Raw genomic sequence first — 21,082 nt, 5'->3', positions numbered from 1 at the left:
GGAGGTTTTCAAGGTAATAACTATCTCACATATATTAAAGTCACTCATCGAGATAAGCCCTCAAAGCCTCACTGAGTCTCTAGTAATACTAATTTTAATATTTCAAACGGTTCGAGACATGTTGACCAAAGGTCAACTCTCAGTCAACAATGGGGTCCACAACCCTACGTAATTCGATTCGGAATATCCGTCCATGAATTTTTTATCCATAACTTCCCAAGAGTCTTATTAATCTTCTAGAACAATATCCTAACAATTCGAAACAATCCAACGGTCGGATCTCCGTCAATCGCTAAAATTACGAGGCGGTCAACATATGGTTTTACAAACTTACAAATTCAATTCTAGAAGAGCCATACATCAGATTCCCGATTCGTAAGTTTCTAAGGTCTTCAAATATTACGTACTATAACCCATTAAAGTTTGGTGACGATCGAATGGTCAGATCGTCGATTCATATAATGATCAAGTGGAGTGCCATAATGAAACTAGGTTCAAACAATCAAATCACATCAAGCAGATATCAAATATGAAATCAGGACATCTAATCAAACTTGAAAAGGCATGTCGGCCCAATGGCCACGCGACGCCTCATGTGGCAGTTTCCGGCAAACGGAAACCCAATTTTCCAACTAACTCTAAAAATTACCAAATTTTACAGGCATGTAGATCTCAATGAGAGGAACAACTTTCATACTTGGGCCGAAGTCCAATTCGGACGGGAAACACCTTAAATCACCCTCGATCCACCGGAAGCCCAAAAATGGTTGTCCTTGATTTGACCTCAAAACAAGCTCCAATGCCTCCACCACTGCTTGAGCTTTGTTCCTGAGGTTGAGGAAAGTCTATTGGTGGTAGTGGTTGACGAAGTTAGCTTCAGGTTTGGCAGATCGCCACTATGGAACCTCCGCACGCACCGATGCGGTTCTTTATGAAACCGAGCCAAATTTCATCAATTTTGGGGTGGAAAAAGAAGAGGGAACGATAGGGAATGTTTTCAATGTGGTGGCAAGCATTGGATTGTCGAAAAAATGACATAGTCGATGTCATAATGTGTGGAGGAACCGGGTCACGGATTGAATCCACAAAACTATAGGGGTAATTTTGTCCTTTCACTTATAAAAAAAATTATACGCCGTAAATACAAACGCGTCAAAACTAAAAATAACAATACAAAGTACGAAATACGCAATCTTAAATAGTGAAATCCAGGGATGGGATTTCACACTGGATCCTTTTCTTGGGGATCCGAGGGATCTCGTGATCATAACCGTTCATCGTATATCGTGCGGTCAGAAATCATTTTAAATTTAAAATTAAATATAAATAATACCTAACGAAAATTGAACGCAAGATGTACAATGAACGGTTATGATCACAGGATCCCTCAAATCCTCGCAAGATCCTTTTCCAAAAAGAACCACAAAATTGAACACTAAAAAGGGGCAATTCCATCCTTTTACTGTGCTTAAAAACAGTGAAGCTGCTAAACTGAGTTTTAGTACATATAGAATTTATTTTGTTGAATTACATCTCATGGCGTTGATGGTTGTCTGACTATTTTCATATGCTGATTCTCTAGCTAGCCGCGTATGCTTTTTCCACCAGATACTACGAAGCACCCAAGAATTTACCGAGCACATAATTAATCAATCCCCAAGAACCCCACCAACATGAAATTTGATCCTCAATTGCTGACAAAAAAAATGTAATGGTTTCTACAGAATTCCGATCAAACACCGGTGCTGAAATTATACATACAATTGAATTTTATGAAATAATATTACGGGAAAGAAATAAAACTCACCTCAACAGAAGCAAAAAGGAGTGCTACAGCGGTTCTATCAACCTCTCGAACCAAATACGCGCCTAAAATGGAATCCCTAAGTTTAAAATTATATAATCCTGCACCTTGAAACAAACTGCAGAGACTGCAGCTTATGATGTACCACCGGAGCGAAAAGGGATCAAAACTTGCGTCCAGGAGGAGAGACATTATTCATATGCATTATTGAAACCGCAAATGATTTCTTTATTGTTCGACGTCACAGTTTCAGATAGAAGAGTGTACCACTGCACCGGTATTATATGTTCAAATGAAACGTCCTTTTAACTGCCTCCCTTCTGCTTGAGTGTAATCTTATCTCCCAAACTGAGAGCAATTCCTTGGGTCTTGCTCCTTATCCGGATATAGCCGCTAAGCTTTCCATCTGTTTGCTTTTCAATGCTCACATTCACCAAGGCGTCCTCCCCAAACAAACTCTTTGCATACAAGTTGGCTGCCAGGAATCCGCACTCACCATCCAGTGCCAATCTGAATCAAACAGAGGATGTCAGAATGCTTTGTGAGAAAACCAAAATCCATCATGTACCAATGACTACAAGTGTCCCGTGGCAAAAACTCAAAGCACAAAGGAAGATACACTGTTCATTTGTTCCTATTTTCGGTTAAGCTCACTCTTAGTTTACTATTCTGTTTTACTAGACTCCTTTGATCTACGGGTAAAAAAGCAGGATGTGATGTCAGACAATTGAACCAATTCCAACTAATAAGAAATCTTGGAATCCTAGCTCAGCCGGACTTCAATAACATTTTGATCTGAATTGGTTCATGCTAGCCAACACAACCAGACCTAAGCTTGGTCATACATCTTATAGCCCACAGCAAAGAAACAAGTCTAGATTTATTAATACAATAAATATTTATCTGCAACAAATAACAGAAGCCCATTCACAGTTCAGACTGACGACCAAATCTATCTTTATCATTTAGCTCTACCTAAAATTAAAAAAATGCAAAAAAATCATCAGACCTAACAATATTGATATAGCAAGCCCCAACTACATTGAATATTCGGCCCCAGCACAGTACACTTGACAATGAATGTGTTCCAACAGTTGAGGGAAATTCCAGAAACTTAAATCCTTTTCCTATTTACAACATAACTTCATTTACTTCATAACGAGGAAATATATTTCAGCAATAAGCATAGCATGGGTAGGTTATCTTGGAATCACAAATTCACAATTGTTTTAAAATGTTTAACAGCTTATGGTAACGCCATACTCAGCATGATATTTTGGACTACCCTATGGTGTGAACATTCTTCTCACTGAACCCTAAATTGTAGTAAAAGCAATTCTAGCAGTGAAGAAGACAACTTACGGTGCAGTAAGGCACTTCATGTTAGTTGATTTCATAATATGGTCAAGAAATTCCTTCTCATCTTGAATTATAGTGTTGACAGCCACCTGAAACGGAACAGAATGTCATCAAGATTTAACACCATTTGCTCTCATAAAACAAAAACAAACAAAAAGAAAAAGACAATTAAGACCATTCATACACAAACAAAAACAAGATATCACTAAGTAAAGTTTACTTTGACCAGTTAATAACAAGTAAACAAACAAGAGTAACACTGAAAAAAAAAGGCAACAACATCAACTTAAAATTGAATGAAAGGACATTTTTCCCTGCATAAATGAAATTTTCATCAACTAGAAAGTTTCATCCACCACATCACTTCATATTTAGCTATTACATTTGTCAAAGAACTTTTAGAGAGTGATTGCAGAAAAATCAATTCTTCCTTGTATTTTATCAGCATGTACGTATATAATATCATAGGTGATGTACTACATTCAGTGTATGCTGCAGGATTCATGTACTTGTTATGTATTTACCTATTATTAAGTGCAGTATTTTTGTATTCCCTATTCATTACATACCCAACAAAATGTGTGTCACTACAGACTGAGACACTTAAATAGTAGATGAGGGAAAAAATAGATCCCCGCCAATCTATACATGACACAGATACAAAAAGATAGACTAACTTCATAAAGGGAGAAAAAGGCAACTGAGACAAGACAAATTCATCAAACCAGAAAGGATACAAGGACACAGACTCAGTTCAAAATGGGAAAAAAAGGCAACCAAGACAAGAAAAATTCATCAAACAACAAAAATGAATAAAATTTAATTATTTGATAAAACAGTAACAGAAATATTGCAATGCCCCCAAAGCTAGCGGTGCCAGCAAAATTTATGCAAGCAACTTTATTATTGATGTAGGAATCAGGCCAGAAATGAATGCTGCATACCTTGTTCTCCCATTCAAACTCTGCCCACATGGTCCTGAAAGCTCCATCACTACAAACAGCAGGAGAGATGTAGTCCATAATGTCAATATGAATATCATTGAGCACAACAACTGTACGCTCATGCACATTCGAGGTCTCATAAACAATGTTTCCAAATATGACTCCAGTCTCAGTTGAGGACACCTTGATATTAGCCTTTATTTGCTTACTAGATTCAGGAGCTAGAGTATAATTCTGTGGCCGCTCAACTAGCTTAAGATCACCCATGGTTGCCAACTCCAAGCACAAGTTCTGTAAGGTCTCCTTGGTTCGATTGATAACAGTGACATCAAGGACAATATCATAATGATGAACAGTCACATATGCTTCGGCATACACTGGGTCACTAAATCCAGTGAGTTGGATGATTCGATTAAGCTTGTTTACATCATCCCCATCTTTGACAAACTCTCCTGTAGCACGTTTTAAATCATCTTGAACCTCATCTTCCAGTTCCAGTTGGCTCATACCCTTCATTTTAGATGTAGAATAGAGAATTAATTTAAATATAATACCAATCCAATATGCATCAAGTATGTTTTACAAAAATATCAAATTTAGCTATCTCAAACCAATAGAATCTAAAAGATTCAAAATAAAGGCTTGTTCAAAACTACCTAGACCTGACTTGGAAAATAGATTCCAATGAAACCTTAAGTGTGTAAGTGTTGTGATATCGCGTTTATGAATTGGAAAAACAAACAAAACATAGGAAACCGGAAACAAATAACCAAGATATATAACACCAAGAATTAACATGGTTTGGCTATATGTGCCTATCGTCCACTGGGCAGTAACAACAAACTTTCACTATATCAATAATGAGTACAACAAATAATCTTGTCAAGCCTCTAGAATTAAGACTTGATGAGAAAACCTGAAAGAACAAGAACAAGAAATAAACTCTGATCTCTTTTCAATTCTTTTTCACACCTTTGCCCTTATAAAATTCTCTCACTCTAACTCCTTGAGTGGTAAACAACTTATTGTTTTGCTCCAATTGAAAACTAGTGCAATAGCCCCTCTTTGTATAGACATAAAAAGGTATTCTTCAATAAGGAATACTAATCCTAATTGGAATCTAGTTATGAATCCTTCTCCAATTGAGAAACCAACTTCAATTGGGAAAACCACTGCAATTGAGAAAACAACTTCAATTGGGAAACCAATTTAATCCTCTAAGACTATAATTCCTAATAGACTTAAGACAACTCCTCATGGGCTTGAAAAACCAACAGTAAGCAAATTCTAGACATAGACTAAGACCATAATATATCCTTGTGAAAGATAGCAAGATAAACAGCATATCACTCAAAAGACATAAGCCCACCAGGAGAAGAATGAGAAAACCACATTTTCATATGATACATTTCTGACATAAGCAATTGTATCTTTTAATCAATCATTGTATGCAATGATAATTTGTAACCATTCTAAACAATTGTACTTTCTATTATGCGTGGCTTTAATTATCTTCCACTTAAGCAAAAAAAGTGGGCCCCACATATGACAAATCATCAACTGATGATTCCCCTGACAGTCATCCAGAACCATATTGTCAAAATCTCATGAGGAAAGGGTACTAAAGACTCCAAATTGAAACCACAGGTATGAACAAGCAACATCAGGGTACTAAAATCAAATTAACCCATAAACAATGCAATAACTAACAGATAAGCAACCATACAGTGTAGTGTATCTAGTACATCACAAGTTATCTAAATTGGTCAGCATAAAAATTGAAATGGAAATAGTGAAAGGCAACTCTGTAAATTATATCAGATTTTACAGAATTTGCACATAAGGCTAGATATATATAGAGGACAATGAATGCGAAAGTTGTACCTTCCTGTTCTTTAAATGGTAAAAGTCAATAAGGTCGTCTGGTTGTGCATGAGAAATCTGAGACTTTGCTTTTATCTCTTCTGTCTCCCTTAATTGTTTTTCTGAAAGCATGTCAATAAAACTTTGACGGCAAGATTTCAGCCATATTTTTCTGATCTCATCACCAGTATTGCATAGCAACCTTATGCAGAGGACAATCCTATCATAAGAATCACTGTCAATTGGATGTGGAAGAACTGGAGAGTGTCCTAATTGCAGCATAGAGACAACTATCAGCAGTGCTTGTGAAGATGCTTTATTCACTTCAACTTTTGATGGCTGGACCTCTTCCAATCTCAGGACAAGCTTGGTCAGAGTGCATGCAACAACTGCTCCAAGGAAAAAGTCACCACTGAGAAGCAGCGATCTCAAGTTCCCGGATGCTAAGGATCCTTGAACAAGGGTAGGATGGGAGAAAACAGTTTCAGATGCAGCACTCTGAGTGGCATAAGTTCCATCAGCAAGAATAGCTGGTCTTTTAGAAGACACGGTCATGGAGTTTAGTTGTGGAACCTTTTTTGAAGAATCATTACTTTCTTCTTCTGAAACTGAGAAAAAGGGCAATTCTCCAAGGCACTGTTTAATTGTTGCAATTCCGCTCTCAACTTCAGAAAGTGAGAGGCAATATTCTCCAATAATCCAAAGGGCACAAGAACAAACCCGTGATGCTCGGATTTGGTAGAAAGTGTCCAAAAGCCTTGTTATTATAGATACCCTCAATTTAGGGTTGGTTTCTATTATCTCTCGGACAAAAATAACCACATCAACAGCAGAAGCAACATTGCTGTCTCCCAAGAAATCCATCAACAGATGTACCACTGTGCTCGCAACTTCTGGGAACTTTATTGCACAAGAATGAATGGCTTGAATAAGCATCTGCCTGTATTCACCATTCTTTTCTAGCTCGCCATTCTGAGTCTTAACCACTTCCTTTTTCAAAGTAAGAACAACCTCATTGATGTTCTTGTGAGTAACCAAGTCAAGAACAATGTCTAGGGTCTTCCTCCTGATGTCAAGATTTGGACTAGAAAGTGCCCTAAGCACGTCCATGAACATATCAACCACAACTTCCCTATGAGAAGACTTTAGCTCGGTCAGTCGATCAAGAACAATAAGCTTCACATTGTTGTCACTCTGAGAAAGAAGCAGCTGACAGTAGGTATTGGCAGCAGCTCTAATAGCAGTAGGAGCATATGACAAGGAAACAAGTGTCCCAGCACATTCATATACAACTGCAGTTGAAGGCGCATTCAGCAAAGATATAATGATCTTAATGTACCTCCCCTTCTCTCCACGGTTTGTTCTACACACTTTTCGTATCAGCTCTAACACAATCATCTGCAACAATTCACCCCATTCAGACACCCTATCAACATTGGTCAAAAGGTAATTAACTGCACGCTCCTGGGCACAAGTAAAGAGCATAAGAAATGCATTCCTCTTAGCAGATTGATCCTGCTCTGTAGAAAGAATCTTCTCAATCATTTCAGGTGCATCAACCAAGAGTTGCTCCCCATTTGGTAGCTTATATATAGACATCACAGCTAATATAGCATTTCTTCTAATATAAGGATGCCGATGCTCCAAATTTTGCAAAACAGAGGGGATTAAGGGCTCAACAATTTCAGCCTCGTTCAATCGGCAAAGAAACCTCAAAGTTACACCACGAATATACTCATTGGGGTGCTGTAGGTTGTTCCTCAAATTTTGGCATATTAAAATCATTTCAGGCAAGACCCTACCCTTTTGATCAGTTTTGTCAATTATTTCCAAATATAGAAGCAACAACTTTTGGACTGTGTGGTCTTCAGAAGGCAAAACATATCTGACAATTGTAATAAAAAGTTGAGGTAACGTTTCACCATTCAACAAAAGCATGATTGCCTTTTTCATTGCATCAATCTTTGCATCCACGTCATTGCCCTCAAGAGATTCCTTGATTTCATTAGCAATTGCAGGTGTCCCTTTATCAAAGTGAACAAGCAGACTACAAGATTTCTCCATTTCTTTTTTGCTTCCTGAAAAACAATGGCTTCCTATGAGTTTAAATAATCAATGGAATGACTTAAGCATGTGGTAACCAATACATACACATACATATATAATTATATATATATATGACTGGGCTGTTTGTCAAGGTACATAAAGGGCAATGCATTATATAGTTTGCTGCATAATCACATCTAAGATGTTTAAATTTGACTTATCTCCTAATAATACAAAATTTTTAGCTCAACACATGAAGCGCCACGCTTTAAGAGCAGAAAATGTAATCACCAAGTTTATCAATATGTCATTTAGATGTTCATACTACCCAACAACTCCGGCGCATTATATGTATTTGTCTTCATGCAGAATCAGAAGGATTCATGCAAAGTTTACTACAGTGAACAAGCTCAACAAAATGTTGCATGACTTCTCTACTTCATATACACCTGTTTCCATCATGCCTTTGCACAGACTGACGAAACCCCCCTCTTCTGTCGCATATATTCAGGATCTTGTTACAGCGATTCACAGGAAGGATTATCAGACAGAGTCGATTGTAATTTGCAAGAAAACGGTACTTGTACTAGTAAAAGGGAAAAACCATTTTCGAATTTGCTCGAAACAGAAAACATCAGATCTGAAATTCTAGCCTTAACGAAATTGCGTTGGCTGAATTAATCAAATGTACATTACTGATCTGCGTCTACATTTACTTTCAAGCCTTGTTGCAATTTCTATAAGCAGACGAAGAAGAATTCTTCTCAATTTCAAATCAAATTCTACCATTTCAGATCAACAAACAAATAAACAAAAGAAGCGGACAAGATTTAGCTTCGGAATAAGAAACAAGCTAAAGCATTAATCAATCAAATACTAATCAATTGACGAGAGAAAAGTTGAAATCAAACAAAAACCAGAAGCTCTTTTCCATGTAAATCCGGCATCTTTTTACGTCAATAAGAATAGATTATCTCAATTTTCTCGGTAACCAAACAGAAAAGAATGACCAAGTTTTGAGATCTGCAGATTAGCAGAGAGAGAGAGAGAGAGAGAGAGAGAGAGAGAGAGAGAGACTGACCTGCGTCAAAATTTGAGTCGAGCAGATGCAGCGACGTAGGGAGTGCAGAGAGATATTAGATCCAAAAAAATGGATGGATATTTATATCATATTTAGAGAAACCAGTTTACAGGCTCATAAGTCTCTATAGAGCTACTCGATCCGCGGGACACAGTTTTGCGCTTTTTATCTTACCCTGCTCTTTCTAATTTGTATCATTTGTTTTTTTATTTTTATTTTTTTTTATTTTCCCGTGAGACAGACCCTACTGATTAGTTTTCTACACAATTGCTATTGCTAATAAAAGATGTCGCCTAGCGATAACCATAGGAAATGACGAATTTTAGGAGGCACCTTCAAACGCCAGATCATTTCTATAATTCCTTCGGGACCAAACGAGCACCAGGCAGCCGATGATCCCTTAAATCTAAGGACCTAGATCGAAGCCATTGGTATCCTGCCTTTACCGAATATCTCCCATTCTTGCAAGCAGCCCAAACTAGACGATCCTTCCTCAAATGGTCTCCAATCAGAGTTTTTTTTTATAGCCTCTTGATTTTCCTGAGAGAGAAACGGTTGCAAAAAATCAATCTCCCACTCACGGGAAGAGGAGCCAATAAGAGAGCTAACCCACAAATTTTTAGTAATCGCAACCTCACCAAGCGGTACAGGGTGCCCCAAAGGTAAAGAGGGTAGCCACTTATCCACCCAGACACGTACCTCCTCACCCCCCCCCCCCCCCATAATCTGCCAATGGGAGCCACTCCACAACAATTCCCTACCCGTGAGGAGACTGGACCAAGCCCACGAAGCCTTACTCCCCTTTTTAGCTTCCCAAAATGAACAATTCGGGACGTAACGGCCCTTGATAACTTGAGCCCAAAGCGAATGAGGCTCCAAGATTAACCTCCAACATTGCTTAGCAAGTAAGGCATCATTGAAATCTTGAAAGTTCCTGATGCCCAAACCACCCAAATCTTTAGCAAGGCCTAAGACCTCCTTAGATACCCAATGAATTTTCCGCTTTTCACTGATGCTTCCCTACCAAAAGCTAGCAACCATGGCATCTAATTCCTAACAAACAACTGCGGGAAATTTAAAAATACTCATAGGATATGAAGGAATAGCCTAGACCACAACCTTAATTAGAACTTCTCTTCTTGCTCTTGACAAAGTGCTCTACTTCCACCCTTGTAACTTCCCCAAGATTCGCCCCTTCACATAAGCAAGGCCACGCTTCTTCAAACGACCCCAAATGGCAGGAACACCTAAATAAGTTCCAAGATTATCCACCACTGGCATACCAAGAATACAGCCCAACTCATCAGCAAGGTGGTTATCCCCATCCCCTACTTGTCCTCTTTGTCTTTGCGATGATGAAACTGTTGAGCATGTTTTTCTAGGGTGTCCTTGGGTGGAGGTTCTTTGGTTTGGTGGTGCTCTTAATTACAAAGTTGATAGAGCTGGTATCCTTTCATGGGTTCTTTGGTTGCAAGCAGTCTTATCTAATTGGGGGTCCTTGGTTAACCGGAATTGGTTTCAGTCTTATGTTGCCTTCACATGTTGGTATATTTGGAAAGCCCGATGCAATTTTGTGTTCAACCAAGTCTCTATTAATCCCTCTAAGGTGCTCTTTGCACTTTCTAATGCGTTGGGATGTTTTTTTGCATGCGGTGAAGGAATTAGGAACTCAAAGTTCTGCGGTTGGTTCTCGGAATGCTCTAGTTACATGGTGGAGTCCTTCTACTTCTCCTTTTATTAAAATAAATGTGGATGCTAGCTAGTCCAAAGTTTCTAGATTGGGTTTTGCAGGGGTGGTTGCTAGGAAGGAAGGAGGGTGTTTTTTGGTTGCTGCAAGATACCCTCTTCTGGCTTCTTCTTCTGCTGTGGTTGAGGCTCTGGCGCTGTTACGGGGCTGCGAGTTGGGTGTCTCGTTGGGTGTTAGTTTTGTTATTTTTGAATCTGATTCTCTTGAAGCGATATCTTGTCTTAGTGGTCCTATTGATAATGGCAGATGGGAGGCTTTCCCCTTCTTGGCAAGGGTTCAACGGTTGAGTGGGGCTTTCCAGATTTGTCGCTGGTCTTGGGTGCCAAGATTAGCCAATTGTGCAGCGGATGTTCTTGCATCGGCTGGTCTTACGAAGATGTGCAATTTTGTTTGGGTCGATAGGCCCCATCTTCGTTAGTTTATGTCTTGTGTAATGATGGTATTCCGTGTTCTCATTAGCTTTGTTGTGGTGGTGTTTGGGGTGACAATTTTACTTGGTGGAAGTGTCTGATGCTTGTATCCCGGCTCACTGCCTTGGTCTTTCTTGGTGTTTGCCTCTTGGTAGGCTTTCTTGTCCTTGTTTGGCTTCTTTGCCCTGGAATGTGAATTCCTAGTTTTCAAAAAATAAAATAAAAAATAAAAGATGTCGCCTTCTATTATTACGGTTTAGTTGTACTCTTTTTCATTATAAGTAAGAGGTTTTAGGCTTGACTCTTGCTAAAAATAAATTTAATTTACATTATTATAACCATTTCATTGTGAGGTCCCTTAATGTAAAATCTAATTTGTTCAAAAAAAAAAAAATTCTTATAAAATATAATTTTGGGTGTTATTTGACACACCCTGATCGAGATCAGGGCATGCTGGCCATCACGTGGAGGTGACGTAACCATGTGCACAGTGCGAAAGCTAATAAAATAGTAATGTAACTAGTACGAATAAATAAAAACTAGTCTTACACAAAGCAATAACAAGTGCAAGCGTAAGTGTGACGCTAAGTTCAGAGCATAAAGCCTAAAGCAGTCCAAAAGAAAACGACGCAACAACAGTACACCCGAAGGTGGCCCTACGCTGGTGATCGTCTGTCAGATATGCCAGGGAAATCCTCTGGAAAAACACCAAACGTGCTAGCCAACTAGAACCTGGAGGGGCGCAAAACAAAAGCATGAGTGGGCAAAAACAAAGCTTTTCGAAAACCATTTAACAATTAAGTTCTAACCCCTCGCCGTAAAACCTGTATACTTCCCAGAAAATAGACATATATATATATAACAATCATGCTTAAGAATATGCCATGCCAAAACCTCAGAATAAAATGCAAGTGCTCAGGTATAATCATATCACTGTCATATAATCTGGTAGCCGGAGTCACCTAACGTGACCTGTACGGCTGAATCTAGAGCTCAAATCTCAATCTCACTAACTGGACCTGCACACGAGTCGGAACCACCTAAAATGGTCTGTACGACAGGGCTGTGCACCTAACCTGGATCCAAGCTGAGCGTGTGGTGCGGGAGGTGAACATCACGTGAAGGACTGTGCCCAACTCTGGGCGGGAGCACTAACACCGGGGGTGCAGGTTATGAGCTCTATATGCATCTCAATCACCACTGAATGTAAACATAAATCACACGTACCTGGCACTTATCTGTGCGTCCGCAACACTAGTACATACATATATATAAATGCAACTAACGATGCATAAACAACGGTAATATAATGCATGGCATATAAACGAATAAACGTTTCAATCAATTTCTGGGAAAATATAAGTATATAGACCAAAAGCCCACTCACTGGTATGTGGAAGGGTCGTAACCCCCTTACCTCGAGTGACCACGCTCGTCCTCGGGATAGGTATCACCTATATGCGAAACAACTACAAAAACGTTAATTTTAAAGCACATAACCAACCTTTAGAAATAACTTCTCATACAATGCTCAAATGGGGTGTATGAATACACCAACATGATCTACTCAACCTCAGGAACATCCCCATATTTTTAAAATAATTTTTCACCGTCTCACGCACCCCCACGCGCCGGCCACGCGCAGGCACGTGCCTGGCATACTGACGGCGTCAGTTGACGCCGTCAGGAATATTCCGTTATCTTTAACGGTAACCGTCAACGGCGTCAAGAATATTTCGTCAGATTTGACGGAATATTCCGTCGTCTTCTCTGGCGAGGCTCCGGCGCCGTCACCAGCGCCGAAAAATCGGGAAAAATTCAAACCTTTGTAACTTCTTCGTTTTTCAACCAAATTTCACAAAATTGGTACCAAAATGAAGCTTACAACGAGAGGAACACAATCATACCACTTTCAAGTGCTAAAATCCACGAAATCTCACCTGGAATATCACCCCAACTCCGGCCAACCTCGAAAGTCGTGATCCCGACGTCCAAAACCTTCAAACGAACACCCCGAGCCTCCTAGGGACCTCACCAAGCTTCCTACAAGCTTGAAATTCCCAAAAACGTGAGAAATTACGTGTGCATGAACAGTACCAAAATCGGGCATTCCGAGTTCGACATGAAAACGAAGGTATTCTCACTTGAAATAGGTATGGTTGGACTCCTACGAGCCTCACGAGCATGGATATGTGCTTGGTTTCTTAGATCTGTAGAGGTTTGATGTGTTTGTGTGTGTGTCCGTACAATGGAGGGGAAAATGGGAAGGGAACTGGGCACGGGATAGGGGGGTACAGGGCAAGGGAAAGGATGTGGGTGCAGGTTAGGGGGTGTGGTCCAAAACATGCCAACAAGGAACCCAAAAACAACCACGAAACGTAAAGGAAACGCACTAGGGGCAAAATCGTCTTTTCACGCGTATGTTTTAAAATTCCCGGGACGGGCTATCACATTATTCGTCCGATTAATGTTTTTCGTATGTTCAAAAATTAAATTATTTGTTCAAAAGATGCTTGACACACGTGTTAATTGATGACAAAAGAGATAGTAGTTCATGGCTGTCATTACTCCAATAAAAATGTGATATGTTTATATAAGTTAATTATGATTAATTATTTCTTAATTCATACTGTTATTTTTTTCTTTTTTTTTTTTGGTAATAAGATGCTTTATAAAATATCATAAGGTTGTATATCAGAAAGCACAAAGTCTATTCAAAACTCAAACGTAAATATTTCGAACGAGGAAGAAAGCGTCACACATTCTTCAAGTACAACTCCAATCAGTCATATCATTAGCCTACACCTCATCCATAATCTCCAAAACCTTTCAAATAATTAAGGAACCTATTAAAAAAATAGGTAGATAAAAAGTCAAAATAAATGCATGCAAAATAGTATCATGCAACATAAAGACTTACATAAAACGGGTTCATCGTCACGTGGCGTCCCGATGTTATAATATATTATCATGTGAAGAAAACTTACACATACCAATGCACTATTGGACAAAGGATGTCACATGGCAGTAAGCATGTTTCATGTAAGTTGCTCTCATATAACACACTCAAGCCTAACATTATTCTTTAACTAAGAAAACCTAATAGTAAATCACAATGGCAAAATTAAGTAAGTAAAATTGCTTTACGGGAAACTTTTTGAAATGTCATATGAACTTATACATTTTTTTTCAAATTGTCATATAAACTAAAATTTTAAGCGATTTGTCAATATCAAGATTTTGAAATCATTAATTTGTCATCTCACCTAACTCGATTAAATTTTCCATCCAAAATAAATCAAGCGCAATGCACATGACTTGTGTTCAGGTTTATTCCAGCCATTTGAGCCCTTTACACAATTTTATTTTATTTTATTTTGCTTTCTTATACATAGATACACACACACACACACACACACGGTAGGGGAATAAATTGGTTTTGGGACTTTAGACCTCCTTTTCACAAGTCCTCTACTTCTCTTTAGTACGAACCCAAAACACTTGGTTGGTAAATAGAACATGTCGGATTCATTAACATGTCGGGTTCGTTTCAAAAACATAATGTCAACTAATGAAAAAACATGAGATGTTACCCATATAACCTCATTCTATACCCAACTTAAAACATTAAATGTGAATTGTCTTTTTTACCCCATTGCATACTTACCATCAAGTACAAGGGAAGTGAGGCTCACACTCTTCTATCACTTCGTTAATGGCCTCCAAAAACTTCAATTCACCTTGTTAATAACACCGTTTTTATCATTTGAGTTGGAGTCTTCTTGCTAATTGCCGATGGTGAAATCCTAAAACAGACCAAAGAGAAATTCCTCGGACAACAATTTCAAACCTTTGGTCCATCCCCACAAGACCTTTAAAACGCTTGGCCATTTTTACATCACTTCTCATAAAGTTTCTAAGGTTTTCCACGCCATAGCTTCTAAGAACAGTCCATACCTTCATGGCCCGAAACCTCCGGGTTAAGGCTATTTGCCAGTCATTGTAGTCCACCACTTGCTTTGAATATGTGGCCTTGTGCCTCAACTCCTCAAGATTCATAGCATTGAGTGTGTCAATGCACTTGGATTCTTAAGCCAAAGGTAGCAACAATCGAGAGTAGTGAAGAACCATTTATGTGCATTGAGACGGAACGCATTTGCACCCTTGGTTCCATCAATAAAATGCGAAATTTGGGACAAATGCAAGCATTCCCAACATATGCAACATCCACGTGAACCCACATGCCATAATCTTTTGCAACATCGCATATTGGCTCCAATAGATCAACGGCACTGGTTATGGTTGTTCTCGTTGTGACACATAAATAAAATGGGTATAAAGATAAATTTACATGTTAATTAAATTGGACTTGTGAGGATAGTTTAGATGGTAAAATTGTGTTTAAATAGATATTAATAGTTTCATTAAAAATAATATGGTTGTAGAGAGTAAACTTGGTTTAGAGTGGGGTCATATGCGTTCAAAAAAAATTTCTCAAAGATATTAGGCTCACTAACATGAATTTTAACTACTTGCAAGTTTTGAGAATTCAACCTGGTCATTCATGTCCATAAAGAAAATGAGTTGAAATGTTCAAAATAACTATGAAACTTCCGACATAATTTGAAGTGGGGAATTGAATTGTCCAAAATAATCTTGAAAATAAGTCATGTGCAAGTCACATGGCTTGTTTTTAACAGAAAACTTAATGGAGTTAGAATAAGATGACAAATTAATGACTTCGAAAGCTGATATGACAAATTGCTTAAAATTTTAGTTCATATGACAAATTGAAAAAGGTGTATATGTCATATGACATTTCAAAAAATATTTCCTTATTTTAATAATAAATATTACTTGATTCTCAATTATCAAGATTTAAAAATGGTACTAAATAAAGTGAGTTTGATATTGAACTTAGCCGTTAGGATGATTGTTGCCGGACCAAAGGCGGATGAGTTCACGGAATATATGGTATTGGATTTGGAGAAGCTAGTGCGGAGGGCCAATATCGGAGCCAAATTTTCCAGACATGAGAAGGAGCTTTTCACCAAGTTTTTACAGGAAATTAGGGATGTTTTTGCCTACTTTATAGAGGATATGTTGGGGATTGACCCCAATGTGATTTGCCATAAGTTGCACAGGGAACCAAATTTTAAAGCAATTTTTAAGAAGAAGAGAAATCAAGGCCCGGAGTGGGGCAAAATTATTGAAACTGTTTGGGTTAATATTTAGACTTTGGACTTAAAGGAGAGAAAGCCCAAAAGAACTAAAGAAAGGAGACTTGCCTGAGGCCCATCACCAAACCCATCCATCCATCTCAAGACAATATGGCAGCTTCTCATTAATGAAAAGGCTATACAAGAGAAGTGACAACTAATGGAAATCAACCTACTATCAGCCAAAAAACACTTTATGGTGGCAATACAAGTAAAATGTTGATGACTCACTACCCCCAAGTTACTTTCGGGGAAATACAAGGGCACAACAATTGGGCTAATTCGTCTATAAAAGGAGGAAAAGGCCCCAGAGACAAGGACACTCAACCAATCAAACAAGCAAACATACAAACTCTGATCTCAAGCCAGATTTGCACCTAAAAGTTGAAATCAGCCCAAATCTCAATCCTTTTCAGGATCATTCCCTACAAAAGCCATCTTTTGTCTAGTGTAAAAGCTCTGCTACCTTTTCTAAATGTTGTAGTATCGATTCTCTTGTGTGAACTTGTTCACCACTCATGCTGCTTTAGTACTCAACCCCCTGTAACTACAAAGAGAAGAGACCACAAGACATTTAAACCTTGCCCGACAAGGTGAAATCTTGCCCGACTGTCTTTGTTTTGTCTTTAAGTTAATAGATCTGGTGTTATGATGTATTCCCCAGTATATATTCAAGTCATTTCCAGTCTTTTGATGAACTAAAGTTCCATCAGTTCTCAGATTTGGTTCACTTAGTAGTTTTACTATCATAAGAAGACTAAATGTCAATTAAACTGATGACTTGATCAGATATGGACCTCCACCCTTTAAGCATACAAGTTAACCAACTAAAAGTCATTGATCTCAAGGCATAGAAAAGAACTTAATGTAGACTTAACCCATTTACGGCAATCCTTTGATTACAAGAAGTTAGAATAACTTGGGGCACTAGTAATCGGCTTAAACCACTTGTTCTACATCTGTCATACTAAGATGGCAGTGGCACGCCTAAGTACTTAGTTAGTTTTGATTGTGAGCCTCAAGGCCTACACCTAAGGCCCCACAAAGGCACCTTTCAGAATTAACTTTGTCATCCTCTTGCAGCATCTCAACAAGTAGGAACTCGACAACCAACCAAAGTGCCAACTCCTCGGGGAGCTGTGTGCTCGAGCCAGGGACCCCTCCTAGCGATATTTCCTGCTTGTACATAGTTTTGACATGCCCAGTGGGATCACAAGTCTTGTATGTCAAGAAGATGAAGGAAAGAACAAACCTTCAGGAGGAAAACAGAGCAGAAACCACCCCAGTATACACTAAGATTTAGCATGGCAAATCTCCCCGAAGACTTGCAAAGGCCTATCTTGACGGAAAGCCAAACTCCTTTTGAGAAATCATGAAGAAGGGTCACAAATGAAGACCTGCAGAAATTGAGATTGAAAAACTTAAGAATGCAGGGTTCATCATGGAATTCTTCCACCTGGAGTGGCTCTCCAACGTAGTTTTGGTGAAGAAGAAAAATGGAAGCAGTGAGTATGTGTGGACTTCACGAATTTGAACAAGTCTTGTCCAAAGGATAAATTTCCTTTGCCCAAAATTAACCAACTTGTGGACTCCACATCGGAGCACGAGAGGCTTAGTTTTATGGATGCCCCTAGTGGCTACAATCATATATGCATGAACTATTCCGATATGGAGAAAACTTCCTTTGTAGTTAACAAAAGCACCTACTGCTACAAGGTGATGTTGTTTGGTTGAAGAACGTTGGGGCAACATACCAAAGGTTGGTGAGCCAAGTTCTCAAAGAGAAAATTGGATTGACCATGAACGTGCATGTTGACAACATGGTTGTGAAAAGTAAGAGAAAAAACGACCACCTCACTAATTTGACAGAATCGTTCAAGCTGCTCCGACAATACAAGGTGAAACTTAACTCATGAAGTATCTGTTTGAAGTCTAAAGTGCCAAATTCTTGGGCTACCTGGTGACCCAGAGAGGCATTGAGGCTACTTCAGATTAAATCAGAGCCATTGTTAAGATGTAGTCCTGCAGACCGTGAAAGAAATTCAAAGCTTCATAGGGAGTGTCACAATGCTCAATCACTTCCTCTTCATATCCACATATAAGTGCAAGTTTTTCTTTAATGCCATTAAAAAAAATTGAGGATTGTTGTGGAACAAGGAGTGTGAATAAACATTCCTCAAACTGAGGGAGTACTTGTCCTTATCCCATTATTTGTAGTTGTATTAAACTATCTCTGGATTTGCAGTTAGCGCTGCTCTAGTCCAAGAAGACCTGACAAGCTAGAATCTTATATATTACGTCTCGAAGGCTCTTCTTGGACTAGAGACGAGATACCCTAAGATGGGAAAAGTTAACCCTAGCATTGGTCATGGCGGCAAGGAAGCTCATGCCTTATTTCAATTCATTCTAAGTTATGGTGATGATTGAGTTCCTACTCGGATTGATCCTCCACTATCTTGACGACTCCACCAGGGTCAAGAAATGGGTTATCGAGCTAGGGAAGCATGGCCTAATTTATAAATCCAAGGTAGCCATCAAGGAGCAAGTGTTAGTAGACTTTGTGGTTGAATTCACTTCGGATGGACTAACTCCAGTATAGGCCATTCCGGAGTCCACAAATGTTGATACACGTTGGCGCCTGTTTCTTGACAGATCCGTCAATCTGAATAGTGTCGGGGCTAGACTGGTATTGTTCACTCCAGATGGGTCTATGCAAGCACTCAAGTTAGGATTCGAGCTAGTAATAATGAAGTCGAGTACAAGGCCCTGTTGGCAGAACTAAGAGTCGCCCACGATCTTTTGGGTAAAAGAAATCATAATCTTTTGCTACTCCCTGTTGGTGGCAAACAAGGTCATAGGCAAATACACTGCTCATCATCTAGTCATGGCACTGTACCTGGAGAAAGCTAAGGGCTGTTAAAGAATTTCACCAAGTATAACATCCAGCAACTCATTTGGAGCGAAAATAGTCACGCAGACACACTAGCCATCCTCTAATCATTAGTGCATCACTGACTCCGTCGGAGCATCCCTTTTGAGTACTTGAAAAGCCTCACGATCGCCAAAGACATACCCGAGCAGGTGGTTGTAGTGGACACACGCGAGAACTTGATGGATCAAATCTTGACCTACATCCAGCACGACACCCTACCAGATGATCGCCATTAGGCATAGAGAATCATACAAATATCATCTTAGTATGTTGTTTTCCAAGACAAGCTATATCACCGCTCCTACTCAGGGCCACACTTACTCTATGTCATTTTGGAGAAATGGTTGCACATCCGAAAGATAACCACTCCAGACTCTACGACACCCACTCTAGATATGGTCACTCATTCAAAAGGCCCTCACAACTTGATATTACTGGCCTTCAATGCTTAGGGACTCCCAAGATTGCGCCAAACATGCAACAAGTGCCGAAGATTCGCTCATATGGCTCATCAACCAACCATAAAATCAAAAATGATGACGGCTTTTCATGCAATGAGTGTTGGACCATGATTTTCTAGGCCTATGAGACATGGAAAGAATGATTGGAATGCCTAAAGCCTATAAAGGGTAGCTCGATAGGCTAGGCTTAGGCCTATTAAAGATATTACTTGTCTCCCAAGTAAGGAAACCCTAATTAAAGTCAAATTAAGATATCTTAAGGATTAGGTAACATAATCATAATTCTAGGAAGATTGGATATCTTATCCTAGATAGTTTCTTGATTTGATGAAGGTTACTTTCCCTAGAAGATCTCTTAAGATCCCTATAAGTACACTGGCATGGGTATTTATCAAAGGGACATCGAAATCTATCTCTCTCTTAGACTTACATACACATACGCTCTCTATGCCTAACAGAGGTCCCTTATGCTGCCATCTACAGGTAGAGGTGGGTTCAGTACGGTTACCGTACCAAAACTCCAATAGTAATTACTGTACCAAAATTTCGGTTTGGTAAAATCCGTTACCATTACTCGTACTAAACTCTTGGTATGCCAAATAATTCGGCTGGTGTGGTATGGTAATGATAATTGTCACCTTGTTTTGGCTAATCCTGGACTTCATGTTTACCTAATACAATAATACCCAAAATAAGACACTATTATTATCATATTAACATCAATAGAAAATGGACTATCAATCAACAATATCTCCTCCATCAAATGAAACCTCCAGAACGACAACCAATTAATAAATTATAAATCAATTGGTTAGGTTAGGTTAGTGGGAGTGCTCGACGCAGAAATGGTACTCTAGATGGATGTGGAGTGTCGACGACGGAATGGGAAGTGTTTGAAGAGAGAGGGAGAGAACTGAGTTACTGAAGGTGAAGGGTTGTCTTTGACCATCAACCGTGTTTTGATTTAGATAACCAACCACCATATAAAGCCATTGCCCAGATGCATTTGAATGAACCAATAGAATCATGGAAGCATCTTTATCTCTTCTTAAAGGGTTTGAATTTCTGTACAACAATTTACGAGAGTCTGAAAATGGTAGATTCAATTTGTATCATCTTTGTTGGATATTAGATATTCGTGTGTCAATCAATCAAGTCAAGTTCATATGATAAAATCAGCTATCAAATTGAAAAAAAAAGGACAAAATCGGTTGCT

General features: G+C 38.9%; 1 protein-coding gene across 1 annotated transcript; it reads right to left on the bottom strand.

The window, feature by feature from the left end:
* Window positions 1-1,679: 1,679 nt before the first annotated feature.
* LOC137737602 (coatomer subunit beta-1-like) lies at window positions 1,680-9,297 on the bottom strand. The gene is made up of 5 exons (XM_068477137.1): window positions 9,098-9,297; window positions 5,992-8,048; window positions 4,108-4,617; window positions 3,167-3,252; window positions 1,680-2,314 (listed from the first exon to the last, which is right to left on the bottom strand). The coding sequence occupies exons 2-5, from the start codon at window positions 8,032-8,034 to the stop codon at window positions 2,110-2,112; spliced, it is 2,844 nt and encodes a 947-aa protein (XP_068333238.1). The 5' UTR covers window positions 8,035-8,048; window positions 9,098-9,297; the 3' UTR covers window positions 1,680-2,109.
* Between the last annotated feature and the right edge of the window lie 11,785 nt (window positions 9,298-21,082).

Source organism: Pyrus communis, chromosome 6 (assembly GCF_963583255.1).
Source record: "Pyrus communis chromosome 6, drPyrComm1.1, whole genome shotgun sequence".
In the NCBI taxonomy this organism is placed as follows: Eukaryota; Viridiplantae; Streptophyta; class Magnoliopsida; order Rosales; family Rosaceae; genus Pyrus; species Pyrus communis.
The sequence above is the reverse complement of the archived record's forward strand: the minus strand, read 5'-3'. Positions and strand labels throughout refer to the sequence as shown.